This window comes from Podarcis erhardii (assembly GCF_964252035.2).
Source record: "Podarcis erhardii genome assembly, chromosome: 8".
Classification (NCBI taxonomy): domain Eukaryota; kingdom Metazoa; phylum Chordata; class Lepidosauria; order Squamata; family Lacertidae; genus Podarcis; species Podarcis erhardii.
This window is the reverse complement of record NC_138499.1, coordinates 5,248,063-5,262,817: the sequence shown is the minus strand read 5'-3', so window position 1 is coordinate 5,262,817 and position 14,755 is coordinate 5,248,063. Positions and strand designations below refer to the sequence as shown.

General features: G+C 44.5%; 1 protein-coding gene across 1 annotated transcript in view; it reads right to left on the bottom strand.

The window, feature by feature from the left end:
* Positions 1-14,755, bottom strand: part of TSNARE1 (t-SNARE domain containing 1) — a 383,201-nt gene that overhangs the window by 214,855 nt on the left and 153,591 nt on the right. The window contains exon 4 of the mRNA XM_081874759.1: positions 11,214-11,283. Within this exon, the coding sequence (XP_081730885.1) occupies positions 11,214-11,283 (70 nt within the window). The remainder of the gene's footprint in view (positions 1-11,213; positions 11,284-14,755) is intronic.

The window sequence follows — 14,755 nt, the reverse complement described above, 5'->3', positions numbered from 1 at the left end:
ATAAATTAACAGGAAGGATTTGAAACCTGTGGGACCAGAGATTCTTAGAAGACTGGAGTAAATATATATGAACTATTCAAAAAGCAACTGTAATGAACAGATTACGCTAGTAGGACTGCAAGAAGTTCTGTAAGGAGAATTATTTGAAATATTGCAAGAAAGACTATGAGGAGAATTATTAGTTAATGATAATTAAGAGTAATAGAGTAATAGAGAAATTAAGAAATGCAGAATAAGTGATAAAAAACGGAAAATCATCAGAGGTTGTTGACGGAAGTCTAAAATGTTGTATAAGATAAGAAGTTATGTTAAATGACTGTTGGAAATGATATGTTAATATAATAATAATAATAATAATAATAATAATAATAATAATAATAATTTATTTGTACCCTGCCCATCTGGCTGGGTTTCCCCAGCCACTCTGGGCGGCTTCCACAGAGACCAAAAATACACTAAAATGTCACACATTAAAAACTTCCCTGAACAGGGCTGCCTTAAGATGTCTTCTGAATGTCAGGTAGTTGTTTATCGCTTTGACAACTGATGGGAGGGCGTTCGACAGGGCGGGTGCCACTACCAAGAAGGCCCTCTGTCTGGTTCCCTGTAGCTTTGCTTCTCGCAATGAGGGAACCGCCAGAAGGCCCTCGGCGCTGGACCTCAGCGTCCGGGCAGAACGATGGGGGTGGAGACACTCCTTCAAGTATACTGGGCCAAGGCTGTTTAGGGCTTTGAATTGTGCTCGGAAACGCACTGGGAGCCAATGTAGGTCTTTCAAGACGGGTGTTATGTGGTCTATATATGAATCCTCCATGTTCAAGGGCACTAAATCTTTGAATATCAAATCAGCACAGGATACGGGGCAATGGAGCGGTGGTCTTCTTGACTTGCTTTGAACTTCCTGGAAGCACCTGTCTGCTCACTGTGAGAGACAGGATGCTGGACTCGAGGAAGAAACACCAAAAATGTGTATTGTGGCATCCTGCAGACAAACATATTTCTTATGAAAGAAGCTTGCATGGAAATGGGTTTTCCATGCACGAAGCATAATCTTAAATTGCAGAGAGATATACGCACACATGGCATGTGGGGGCATCGCAAAGAGAAAGGCCAGAGAAAATAAAATGTGTGGAATCCAGAGACAGTGACAATTACACTGAAGCTTAATAGTGACCATTTGTGACGCCGTGACGGAGGTAGCAAAGAAATTCTGGCATTGTTAAGCTAATGAATACATGCCGTGCGATAAAAATCCATTATCCCATTTCAAACTGCGAGACATAGAATTAAACTTCTTGATAAATTGTCACGGAACGCCAACACATATATATTATGTTCTCACGTGAACATGGGGCTTTGTGGGGATTCTGCCGGCCACCCATTACCCACACATTAATAACCCAGGAATGAGAAACAGCTCATTTGTGTTACTCCAGAAATATGAGTGAATTGTTACTTACTTGATGGGGAATTAACGAAACAGGCACTTGCCCTTCCGCTCAACATGTGTTTTGTTTTTAAAAGCTCTATCCAGCTTTATTATATATTTTTAAAAATATTGTTTCATTTATTTCCTTCCTTCCTTTATTCAGCAATTAATCCCACCACCACCATTCTACTCGATAATTATTTAAAGCATTCTTTTGCTCCTGTGTTTAACAGAGAGTTTGTTTGGTGTGTGTTTGTGTACCAGAAGAAGTTGCTAGAAATGTGAAATGGATTTATTGGTCAGAAGTGGTAAAATATTTACCCAGACTAGAGGAAGACATTTTTTGTAGATCACTTTTCCCCAACCTGTATCCCTCAAGATATTTTGCACTGCATGACTATTGGCCATGGTGGCCTAGGATGATGGGAATGTGGTCAAAGAATAATAGAATCTTAGAGTTGGGGAAGCCCAGCCAGATGGGCAGGGTATAAATAAATAATAATAATAATTATTATTATTATTATTATTATTATTATTATTATTATTAGAGTTGGAAGGGACCACGAAGGTCCTCTAGTCCAACCCCCTACATTGCATGTGACCTGGTCCTACCACCTGCACCCAAAGGCCATTGGAAGCACACATAGATGGGGGAATATCTTATTGACACAGCAAGGGAAGGGGCTAATTCATTTGCTTGGGAACTCTCTGCAAGCAAATCTTTTTTGCATCACTGCAGATGTGCAAAGGCTTCATCGCTGGCTATACCTCTGGCTAATCTGGCAATTGGTCCACCGTTGCAACTGAACAAACAGTTGCTGTGTTTTATCTATGTACAAAAGTGTGCAGGGGTTTTTTTTGGGGGGGGGTTGGGTAAAAATAGGGTTGTCATATTTCAAACAGTGAAAATCTGGAGAGAAAAGTTGTTGAGCATTTTTTGGTGAAGTTGCTAAGCTACCCCACCCCCCGCTTTTGAGGAATGCCGCAAAAAAATGGCAGAAACGGTACAGTGGAAGCTCGGGTTGCAAACGTGATCCGTGCGGGATGCACGTTCGCAAACCGCAGCGGTGCGTCTCCACACACGCGAGTTGCGATTCGGCACTTCTGCCCATGCACAAAGTGTGATTTAGTGCTTCTGTGCATGTACGACAACCTGAAGCATCTGTAAACCATGGTATGACTGTACTTCCTACAAAGGCTGCCAGACTTTTTACTGATTTCCGCCCTGACACTTCTGCAGTATTCCGGATATGTCCAGAAAATTCTAGACGTATGGCAACCCAAGAAGGGTTGTCTCTATTTTTGCAGGGATTTCCCTCTCCCCACCCCCTGAAAACATATGGAAAAGATGCAAATAAATGGAAAGGAGGAAAAGCGGGGGGTTGGGGAAAAACCTGTATATATGCCTGATGCTTTGTCCAAAATTCCAAAATTTAGAGGCGGGGGGGGGGGGGGCTTTACAAATTTATAAACTTCTTCACAGCCTGAGATCATCTAAGTGGTGTGCAGCAGGATAAATATAAGCAGTTGATGTCTGGTTTTATAGTTTTAACTGACTTTTATTTTGCATTGTACGGCATCCTAATAAACCACTTTTTTTGGGGGGGGGCTGCAGTTAAACAGTATATAAACTGCTTAAAGAAATATTTAAAAATACAAACTGTAACAACAAAATAATAAAACAGTTCTAACAGATATGCAATCAATAACAACAATAATTATAACAATGCAATAATTACAATTGCAATAACAACCAAGCGATCCGTTCTTAACGGTTTGCTCGCCGAATTCAGGGAAAGGAGGCGACTAGGTAATTCAAAATCCCAAAAGACAGGGAGAAATTTGATGGAGGGGAAATTTAAAACAGCTCCCCTTCTTTCCCATTAGCGAAATATTTTTACAAAAGATCATCAAAGCATCAGCCTGCCAGGTGTTTGCTTCAGTTCCTTTTGTGCCACCTCCTCCCTTTTTATTTAACCATTGTTCCTTCTCATGTACCTCTAAGTAGACATTAAAGGTAAAGTGCTTATAGCAGCATTCCCCCCCCCCCCCGCCTTGTGGGGAGAGTTAAGGGAACAGATGGCTCCGACTTTTAACTGTCTGCCTCCCATGAGCAATTTGGATCAGGTTATCTGCAGGCCGAACAAGAGACCAGCCGGGAAAGAGCGACTCCCTGCCTTGGCTCCTGTTGGAAAATATTACTAAAATACAAATAAAATGAAATAAATCAAGCGTTGCTGGCTTGTTGCTGTTGCTGTTGGCCCTGAATACGGTGGCCCTGGCTCATGCTTGATGCAATTAACTGCTGTTGTGTCACACAAAACCTCCTGAAATGACAGCCTCTGGGCCTCTTGTTATGTTTTCCAGCTTTTTAGTTAATAACCAGAGTAAGACATGGCTAAGAATGCAAAGGAAAAATAACAATAAAGTGTAGTTCACAGCACCTGTAATGTAATCCGTTGCATCTGTCCGGGAGGTGGAGCCCATCATATTTCACCTCAAAATTATTATGATTAATATTCATCACATTTCTACACTGCCATTCATCCGAAGATCACAAGGTGGTTTACGGCACAAAAACATAAACCATATACCTATATAACTAGGATGTCCCTATTTTCATCGGAGAAATGATGGAGGGTATGGTATGATAGGATGGGTTGTTGTTGTTGTTGTTTAGTCATTTAGTCGTGTCTGACTCTTTGTGACCCCCTGGACCAGAGCATGCCAGGCACTCCTGTCTTCCACTGCCTCCCACAGTTTGATCAAACTCATGCTGGTAGCTTCAAGAACACTGTCCAACCATCTCGTCCTCTGTCGTCCACTTCTCCTTGTGCCCTCCATCTTTCCCAACCTCAGGGTCTTTTCCAGGGAGTCTTCTCTTCTCATGAGGTGGCTAAAGTATTGGAGCCTCAGCTTCAGGATCTGTCCTTCCAGTGAGCACTCAGGGCTGATTTCCTTCAGAATGGAGAGGTTGGATCTTCTTGCAGTCCATGGGTCTCTCAAGAGTCTCCTCCAGCACCATAATTCAAAAGCATCAATTCTTCGGCGATCAGCCTTCTTTATGGTCCAGCTCTCACTTCCATACATCACTACTGGGAAAACCATGGCTTTTACTATACGGACCTTTGTTGGCAAGGTGATGTCTCTACTCCTGGGCTTAGTAATGTGGGACAAAGGGAGCTCCCAAAGTTCTTCCATTCGGCAACAGCACTGTGCCACTTCTATCTATATCTTAGCTCTCGGCAATATGGGTTGCCGCAGAGACACTTCAGCATGACGAGGCAATGAGCAGCGCTGAATGTCAGACACTCGGCATCTGTATTATTGAGCAATTGGACAACTTGATGGGGAGATCATGTTCTGAATGCAGCCTTCAGAGCTGGGAAGCCATTATTACCTGATAAACAGGCAGCTCTTTTGACTGCATTAACTTTCTCCGCTGTGTGACTGTTACCTGAGCTAGCTGGCCTCAAGAAACAGTGATTCACTGCTGCAACTGGCTCCTGGGTTTCAGCTTGGGATCAAGAAACATCACAGGATGGGGTACAGAGGAAATCAACACAACAGCCAGAAATTGCAATTGGTGCTGAAATCGGAGAGTTATAAACCACTCTTTACTGAACAGATTCCTGGTCTTCTTATCTTCCTAGGATATGGCACCACTGCTATCTGCTGATTTTACCACATCAATTTGGTTCAGGAGAACACAAGGAGAGCCCTGCTGGAACAGGCTGGTTTCATAGGATATCTATGAATACCATATCATAATATCACAAAATCATAGAGTTAGAAGGGACCCCGTGGGTCATCTAGTCCAACCCACTCCAATGTCGGAATCTCAGCTAAAGCATCCATTACAAATAGCCATCCAACCTCGGCTTAAAAACTTCCAAGGGAGGAGAGTCCATCACCTTTCGAGGGAGTTTGTTCCACTGTCAAACAGCTCTTACTGTCTGAAATTGCGTTCTTCCTGATGTTTAGTCGGAATCTCCTTTCTTGTAACTTGAAGTCATCGGTTTGAGTTCTACCCTCCAGAGAAAGAGAAAACAAGCTTGGTTCATCTTCCATGTGACAACCCTTTATATGTGTGAAGATGTTTATCATCTCTCGTCTCAGTGTCCTCTTTTCCAGGCTAAACATACCCAACTCCCACAACTGCTCCTCATCAGGCTTGGTTTCCAGCTTGTCAATATCCTTCTTAAATTGTGGTGCCCAGAATTGGACACAGTATTCCAGGTATGGTCTGACCAAGGCAAAACAGAGTGGTACTATTATGTCCCTTTATGAGGGTGAAAGAGGAGAGTGCAAAATATGGTCTGAAGCTCAACATCAAAAAAACTAAGATCATGGCCACTGGGCCCATCACCTCCTGGCAAATAGAAGGGGAAGAAATGGAGGCAGTGAGAGATTTTACTTTCTTGGGCTCCATGATCACTGCAGATGGTGACAGCAGTCACGAAATTAAAAGACGCCTGCTTCTTGGGAGAAAAGCTATTACAAACCAAGACAGCATCTTAAAAAGCAGAGACATCACCTTGTCAACAAAGGTCCGTATAGTTAAAGCTATGGTTTTCCCAGTAGTGATGTATGGAAGTGAGAGCTGGACCATAAAGAAGGCTGATCGCCAAAGAATTGATGCTTTTGAAATCTGGAGCTGGAGGAGACGCTTGAGAGTCCCATGGACTGCAAGAAGATCAAACCTCTCCATTCTTAAGGAAATCAGCCCCGAGTGCTCACTGGAAGGACAGACCCTGAAGCTGAGGCTCCAATACTTTGGCCACCTCATGAGAAGAGAAGACTCCCTGGAAAAGACCCTGATGTTGGGAAAGATGGAGGGCACAAGGAGAAGGGGATGACAGTGGACGAGATGGTGAGACAGTGTTCTCAAAGCTACCAGCATGAGTTTGACCAAACTGTGGGCGGCAGTGGAAGACAGGAGTGCCTGGTGTGCTCTGGTCCATGGGGTCACGAAGAGTCGGACACGACTAAACGAGTAAACAACAAGATTTCAGGTGTGGCCTGACCAAGGCAAAATAGAGTGGCACTATTACGTCCCTTGATCTGGACACTAAACTTCTGTTGACGCAGCCAAAATATCATCACATATCCTGACTTAGAATCAAGGGAGTGGCCAACTTCTGGTGCATCGCTTACAACAAAAGTAATGTAGAAGGCAGGATGTCAGATTTTGGCTTGGCAGCTGCAGGTTTGAATGCTGCCACGAAACTCCCAAAGAAACCTGGTGTCAGTCACCATCTCTCAACCTAACCAACCTTACAGGGTTCTTACAGGGAACTATGAAGGATACCCCCGGGCTCATTGGAGGCAGAGTAGGTTAAGAATGAAGCCAATATATGCACAATCTTTTTATTTTGCAAAACAGCCCCGTCTCAGGGAAGCTGGTTTTCCCGTGCAATTGTCCTGCCTCGCCCCGGGCGCATGGCTTTGCACAATTTATAGACCAGATTAGAAGTATAAATGCTGCATTTGGAGGCATTTCTTCCCTCCCCTGCCAAATCAATGAGGCCCTCCAAGTCAGAAGCTGATACCAGCCCTGATAAACACACTGTGACTAGATAAATCCAAACAGCTTTGACATTAAACCGGGGGAAGGTATTACTTTGAAGGGTTTAACATATTAACAGACTCCAAACACCATTTCAAAATATTTATGGAAATCACTTTCATAAAGCTTGTACAAGCAGAATAACAAAACCCTGAGAAATATTATTAAAATCCCACCCTCCATTAAACATGTCGACACTTAAAAGCTTCCATCTGACATATATATTTTAGCCACTGGTGATTAAACACAAACCAACCCCTTGGCTATTTTAACTCACTGGGTTTCTTGGGCCCTGCGAGGATTAAGAGGGAGGAGAGTTGACGATAATTTGTTCTAAAAACCTTCAAAATTTTGAAGGGAAATCACATGCACCCTTGTTTATCGCAGTGGTCTGGACTCCAAAGATATTCAAATTATGTGGGTAATTAGTCATTACATTTGTACTAAACATGAGGGCTCTCTGTGAATTGAAGATTAGGCTTTGAAGCACAGAAACCAGATATGGATAACACAGATCCTCCAAGTGTCCCTATTTTCCAGGGACAGTCCCTAATTTACAGAAGCTGTCCCGGTTTCTGATTTGATTCTGGAATGTCCCATTTTTTTCTTAAAAGGTAAAGGTAAAGGGACCCCTGACCATTAGGTCCAGTTGTGGACAACTGGGGTTGCGGCGCTCATCTCACTTTATTGGCCGAGGGACCCAGTGTACAGTTTCCGGGTCATGTGGTCAGCATGACTAAGCCGCTTCTGGTGAACCAGAGCAGCGCATGGAAACGCCGTTTACCTTCCCACCGGAGCGGTACCTATTTATGTACTTGCACTTTGACGTGCTTTCGTACTGCTAGGTTGGCAGGAGCAGAGACCGAGCAACGGGAGCTCACCCCGTCACGGGGATTCGATTAGCGCCAACCTTCTGATCAGCAAGTCCTAGGCTCTGTGCTTTAACCCACAGCGCCACCCGCATTGCCTCCACCTGAGTGGCCTCCCCTTCCGCTCCACCTTCTCTCAGTCCTGCCTCTTCTACCGGCTCCCCGCTCTCCCCCTCCTCCTACTCCAGAGCCTTCCCTGCTGGCTCCTTGACAGGTGTGTCCTGTTTGCCACCACCATGAACCTGGTTCCCTACTATCATCATCTTCCTCCTGCCTGGATGCCTCTTGAGGTGGACGTCCCCACCACTCCTCCTCATCTGTTCAGTTCCCCCATACTGCCTGGCTCCCTGTAAGTGAGGGAACCACCAGAAGGCCCTTGGTGCTGGACCTTGGTGCAATAATCTATTAAACATTAAAAGCTTCCCTAAACAGGGATGCCTTCAGATGTCTTCTAAAAGTCTGGTAGTTGTTTTTCCTCTTTGACATCTGGTGGGAGGGCGTTCCACAGGGCGGGCGCCACTACCGAGAAGGCCCTCTGCCTGGTTCCCTGTAACTTGGCTTCTCACAGGGAGAGAACCGCCAGAAGGCCCTCGGCGCTGGACTTCAGTGTCTGGGCAGAATGGTGCAGATATTCTAGTTACATCCAGTCTTTATCAAGCATTTGATTTGATTTGGTTGCAGGGCGGTTATACAACAATGAGCAGAATGTTCTGTGTACATCCTGATTTGCTTACCTGGTGCTAATACATCTTTCCATTAATCATTTGCTCATTCCACACTTTTCCATGCATTTCCCCAACGATTTCTTAACCACACATACACACACACACACACAATCAGCTTTCTTTCTTTCTTTTTTGAAAAAGCAGATCTGTGGTGCTGGAGCAACAGGGCATTTTATTCCACTTTAATTGAGGAAACGGAAAACTTCCAAGAATATGTTTGAATACCTCCTACAAATTCTGACATTCTGAAGGAGTCCTAAAAACTTGTGCAACTTTGTCATTTTGATTAGGACTGAAATGTGTGCATAAAATGTGTTGGGAAATGCTTAATTCATCACAGCTTCCCTTTGTTTTTTTGGAAGGGCAAACAAAGCATCGGAAAATGTGTGCATATATAAAATTAAATTCCAGGGTATTTTCAACACAAACAAATATTGGCAACCCTTCTAAACGTCTTCTTTCTTTTCCCCTTTTGGTAAAGTTTTCCCCCTCTGACCCTGTCATCGCTGTGTCCTTTGGAAAGGGGGGGGGGAATAAGATGTGTAACGACTTAAAAAACAGGACAGTTTTACTGTGTAATTAAAAACCCTACTTAAATACGTAAACAATAAAAGCCATCAAGATGCCAAATGTTCCCCCATTATTCCCTAAATACCTTCTAAATCATGGACTGTTCAAGGAGAAATAGGTGAACAGTTCCTGGAAGGTGTGTGTTGTGTATAACTTTTTCTTAAAAGGAAAGTAAGTTTTCCCGTCCTGTTAACAAGGACCCTGCACTCCAAACAAACAGGAGGTTTTAGTGCAGAGATGGAAAACCTTTGACCCTCCAGATGTTGCAGAAGTCTGTCTTCCATCAGCCCCAGGCTGCATGGCCAATGGTCAAAGATAATAATAATTTCATTATTTGTAGCCCACCCATTTGACTGGGTTGTGCCAACCACTCTGGGCGGCTTCCAAGAGATATAAAGACAAAATAGAACATCAAACATTAAGAACTTCCCTATACAAAAGGCAGGAGTTGGAGGCCAACAACAACTGGAAGACCTCATAGCTGCTTCGGCAAATGCTAAGTCACAGAATTATGCATGTAACAGGCCCTGACTTCTAATTTTGGGGGTCCTTCAAATTTTGCAGAGTTCCCGCCTTCCCAGTATCTCTGTGTTCCAGCCTCCTCCACCAACTCAGGCAAAAACTCGTGAGGTAAGTTCTTTCAAGGGACGCAGGTGGCGCTGTGGGTTAAACCACAGAGCCTAGGACTTGCCGATCAGAAGGTCGGCGGTTTGAATCCCTGCGACAGGGTGAGCTCCCGTTGCTCGGTCCCTTCTCCTGCCAACCTAGCAGTTCGAAAGCACAAAGTGCAAGTAGATAAATAGGTACCACTCCGGTGGGAAGGTAAACAGCGTTTCCGTGCTCTGCTCTGGTTCACCAGAAGCGGCTTAGTCATGCTGGCCACATGACCCGGAAGCTGTATGCCGGCCCCCTCGGCCAGTAAAGCAAGATGAGCGCTGCAACCCCAGAGTCATCCACGACTGGACCTAATGGTCAGGGGTCCCTTTACCTTTACCTTTAAGTTCTTTCAAGCAGGGCAGTCCAAGGGTTGCACCCCATCATTAGGTAAGAGAACAGAGTTAGATGTCGCAAGAAACCAACATAGGCTGGGGCAACTGGGGAATATTTACCACATCTGATTGCATGGACTTTTGTTATATATGGATTTATAAAAGTTGAGGTGAATCTTTGATCTTTGTAAGCTTCCCCCAGGGACCGCAGGGAGCAAGCTTGGATTCCAGAAGAACCAAATAACTCTTAACGGTGAAATATATCCCATGGTATGGTTTCTCATGGGAGGCGGGTGGCGCTGTGGGTTGAACCACAGAGCCTAGGACTTGCTGATCAGAAGGTTTGTGGTTTGAATCCCTGCAGCAGGGTGAGCTCCCATTGCTCGGTCCCTGCTCCTGCCCACCTAGCAGTTCGAAAGCACGTCAAAGTGCAAGTAGATAAATAGGTACCGCTCTGGCAGGAAGGTAAACAGCGTTTCCGTGCACTGCTCTGGTTCGCCAGAAGCGGCTTTGTCATGCTGGCCACATGACCAGCTGTACGCCGGCTCCCTCAGCCAGTAAAGCGAGATGAGCACCGCAACCCCAAAGTCGGCCACGACTGGACCTAATGGTCAGGGGTCCCTTTACCTTTACCTATGGTTTCTTATGAAAGATTATTCCTCTTGCATGTTAATTTACATATAGATCTGTTAAACACGATAGAAAGTTGCATACCAGTGACTATCAAGATAAGATAAAGGATTAAGATCGGGAATAAATAAGAGAGAGAAAAGCAGGAACAAGAAATAAATAAAAAAATTCTCCTGGCCAGTCAGAACATGGGAAGTCTCCTTAAATTATATAATTTGGAATGTATAATTGGTTTTATTATTTGTATGATGATGTGGAAATATTTGGTATTGTATCAATTGAAGTATTAATAATTAAAAATTAATTAAAAAATATTATTATTATTATTTTAAAAAAGAAACCAACATAGGCAATAAGAGGAAAACAAGAAGATCTTATAAACAAAGGAAGGGCAAGTCACATGAAAGACAAGTCACATGGAAAGAGACTCACAGTCCATCTCGGAGTTCTGGCGTGTCATTTGGCGTCCCCAGGGACTTAAGACTCCTTTCCAGAGAAGTCACTGTCAAAAGAAGAATTTTTTTTATTCGTTATTAGCCTCATCATCTTATAGAACAGCACCCTGGGACAAAAAAACACCAATCCATCTTTATGGGTGTCATTCTCACATTGAACCAAAGAGGAAGACCAGGATTATTCCTGGGAGGTGTGAGAAGAAATTTTGATCTTTGCCAGACTGATCAGATACTACTTAAGGAAGAAGCAACAAATCTGTCAATGTAATTTCTCTCCCTCCTCCCCTAAACTTAACATTCAGTTCTGCCAAAACTGGGTTTTTTGGTTTTGTTTTTAAAAGGTAAATCCCCATTAAGATTTATCGGCATTTCTGCTAATGAACACATTTCTGCATACAAGCATTAAAAAACAAAAACAAAAAAACAAACAAAAAAAAACACTTTTTTTGCAGGAAATTGCCCTAATATAATGTGGTTATGTGGTATATAATGTGGTAATATGTATGTTATCACCTCTAATATCTGCATTTTTAGGCATAATTCTCCCCATTGTATTCATTTATGTACACACAGTGTGGTTGGAGAACTGAACTGCAAATTTGGAGACTTGTAAATACTGAAGAATTGTTGTGTTTCAGTTTGCCTACTAGTTAGGGAAGTGTGAATTTGGTAGTGTTTTTTTTCATTATAATGGAAGCAAAATCCCTATACTTTGGGATGGAGAACATGTTGAACCCAACAACTTGCTTTGAGTTTTCACTGAGGTGAAATTGCAACGAGAAGAATATGAAATTATTCCTAACTGACAGGGGAGGCAACAGAGATTGAGAAAGGGAGATGAAAAATCATTCTTAATAAATCTGGAGTAGTGAATTGGATGAGCCACACATAGTGTCAACATAAATTACTTTATTCTGAAGAAAACTTTCTTCTTCATCTACACTGTATGGTTCATATGCTACCTCAGAAATAAACAATAAGAAGAAATCACACTTGATCTCAATATGTCTCAAAGCTTTGGGGAGAGCTCAGCAATTCTGGACAAACTCCATTCGGATATAAACCAAAGTTTGTTGTGGGTAAATTAAGGAAGAAGAAGAAAAGCCATTGGCCCCTCAAGCTCAACATCCTATTCTCACAGTGGCCAGGTTGAAGTCTATGGGAAACCTGCAAGCAGGATCTCAGCACAGGAGTCCTCTCGCCCTCTTGTGCTGTTATGTTTCCTAGGGGTTGCTCGAGAGCAAGCAGGCAAATGTCTCCCTGCTTGGCTGTGAAGCCTTGACTTTGCTGCCAAAATAAACTTTATCTGTCCAGAGCGCCACTCTCCCGTGGCTAACTCAATCGCGGGCAGAATCCGTGAGTGGGCGGTTCCTAAAGCTTCCCCAGCAAAGCAATTTCTCCTCACCCAGTCTGCGCCTCTTCTCTCTGTGCGGAGGGCGTGGGTAACGGAGGACCCCTCTCCTCCCCACTTTGCCCAGGCAAGGAGTCCTGGCACCGCCTTGCCTCCTCCGAGCCCTGCAACTCCTCCCCACTGGATGTGTGGTTACTCTCCTCCATTGAAGAGGAGCTGCTTCCCATGATCCTTGAGGCTCTCTATAATCCATTTGGCTTTTCCTCTCTCCCTCCTGAACCAATGGCAGTTCCCTGACATGTGCTTTTCAGAAGTGTTGCTGTCTTTTAGTGTGGAGGCAGAGCCTAGACATCAAGGCTAGTAGCTAAAAATAAAAATAAAAATAAAAATAAAAATAAAAATAAAAATAAAAATAAAAATAAAAATAAAAATAAAAATAAAAATAAAAATAAAAATAAAAATAAAAATAAAAATAAAAATAAAAATAAAATAAAAATAAAAATAAAAATAAAAATAAAAATAAAAATATAAAATAATTTTATTTATATCCCGCCCTCCCCAGCCAAATCTGGGCTCAGAGCGGCTAACAACAATAAAAGTAACACAGCATTCTAAAATCAATTCATTTTAAAATCAGTTCAAAGTCAAATTAATGGCAACCATTGGGCTAGAGTTCTGTGAGGATTACCAAAGGAGGGGGTCAGAATGTGCCTTGGCCAAAGGCCTGGTGGAACAGCTCTGTCTTGCAGGTCCTGCGGAAAGATGTCAAGTCCCACAGGCCCTGGTCTCTTGTGACAGAGTGTTCCACCACATCGGGGCCACGGCCGAAAAAGCCCTAACCTCCCTGTGGCCTGGGATCTCCAAGATGTTTTTGTTTGAAGACCGTAAGGTCCTCCGTGGGACATACCAGGAGAGGCAGTCCCGTAGGTACAAGGGTCCTAGGCCGTATAGGGCTTTAAAGGTTAAAACCAGCACCTTGAACCTGATCCTGTACTCCACCGGGAGCCAGTGCAGCTGGTATAGCACTGGGTGAATGTGATCTCGCAGCGAGGACCCAGTAAGGAGTCTCGCTGTGGCATTCTGCACCCACTGGAGTTTCTGGGTCAGTCTCAAGGGCAGCCCCACATAGAGTGACTTACAATACTCCAGTCTGGAGGTGACCATCACGTGGATCACAGTGGCTAGGTCAGGGCGAGAGAGGTAAGGAGCCAACTGCTCAGCTTGGCGGAGATGAAAAAATGCCTCCTTTGTTATAGCTGCAATCTGCACCTCCATGGAAAGGAAGGTGTCACAGATTACACCCAAACTCTTAACAGATGGTGCTGGCCCTCTCCTCCATGAAGTTGTCCAATCCTCTTCTCAGGGGCGTAGGAAGGGGGATGAGGCCCACCCTGGGTGTCATCTTTGAGAGGGGTGAAAAAACGACACACTGCGGGGGGCGGCACTTACCGCAGGGCCTGGCCTGCAGTGTGCCCAAGCCATGCGTCTCTCCTGGGAGTGACACGGCGGCTCAGGGCCTCGCACTGCCCAAAATGGCAGTGTGGAGCTTGCGTCCACCAGGCGGACTCTGTGGGCAGCTCACCACGCCACCCCACTGGGCGGTTCACCGCAGCGCCCCCATGCGTGGATTGCCACGGCACCCCCATGCGGCGCCCCTGTGGGCAGATCACCCCGCCCCATCGGTGGATCACCCCGCTCCCATCAGCAAATTGCCCCACCCCCGTAGGTGGGTCGTCCTGCCCCCGCCACTCGGGGGGCCAGAGCAGCTAGCTATGCCACTGCCTCCTCTAAAGCTTTCTGCCCCTCCCTGACTCCTGCAGAAACAAGTTCCCTAGTTTATCTATGCACTGTATGCTGTTGTTTAGTCGTTTAGTCGTGTCTGACTCTTCATGACCCCATGGACCAAAGCACGCCAGGCACTCCTGTCTTCCACTGCATCCCGCAGTTTGGTCAAAATGCACTGTATCTAGAAGTCTTTTCACTTCTCTGTCCTGAATCTTCCAAGACTCAGCTTCTTGGGGTGTTCACTAAGTGTTTTTAACCCTAGTTAAACATGCATTTAGAAGGGTCGCGGGTGGCGCTGTGGGCTAAACCACAGAGCCTAGGACTTGCTGATCAGAAGGTCGGCGGTTCGAATTCCTGCGACGGGGTGAGCTCCCATTGTTCGG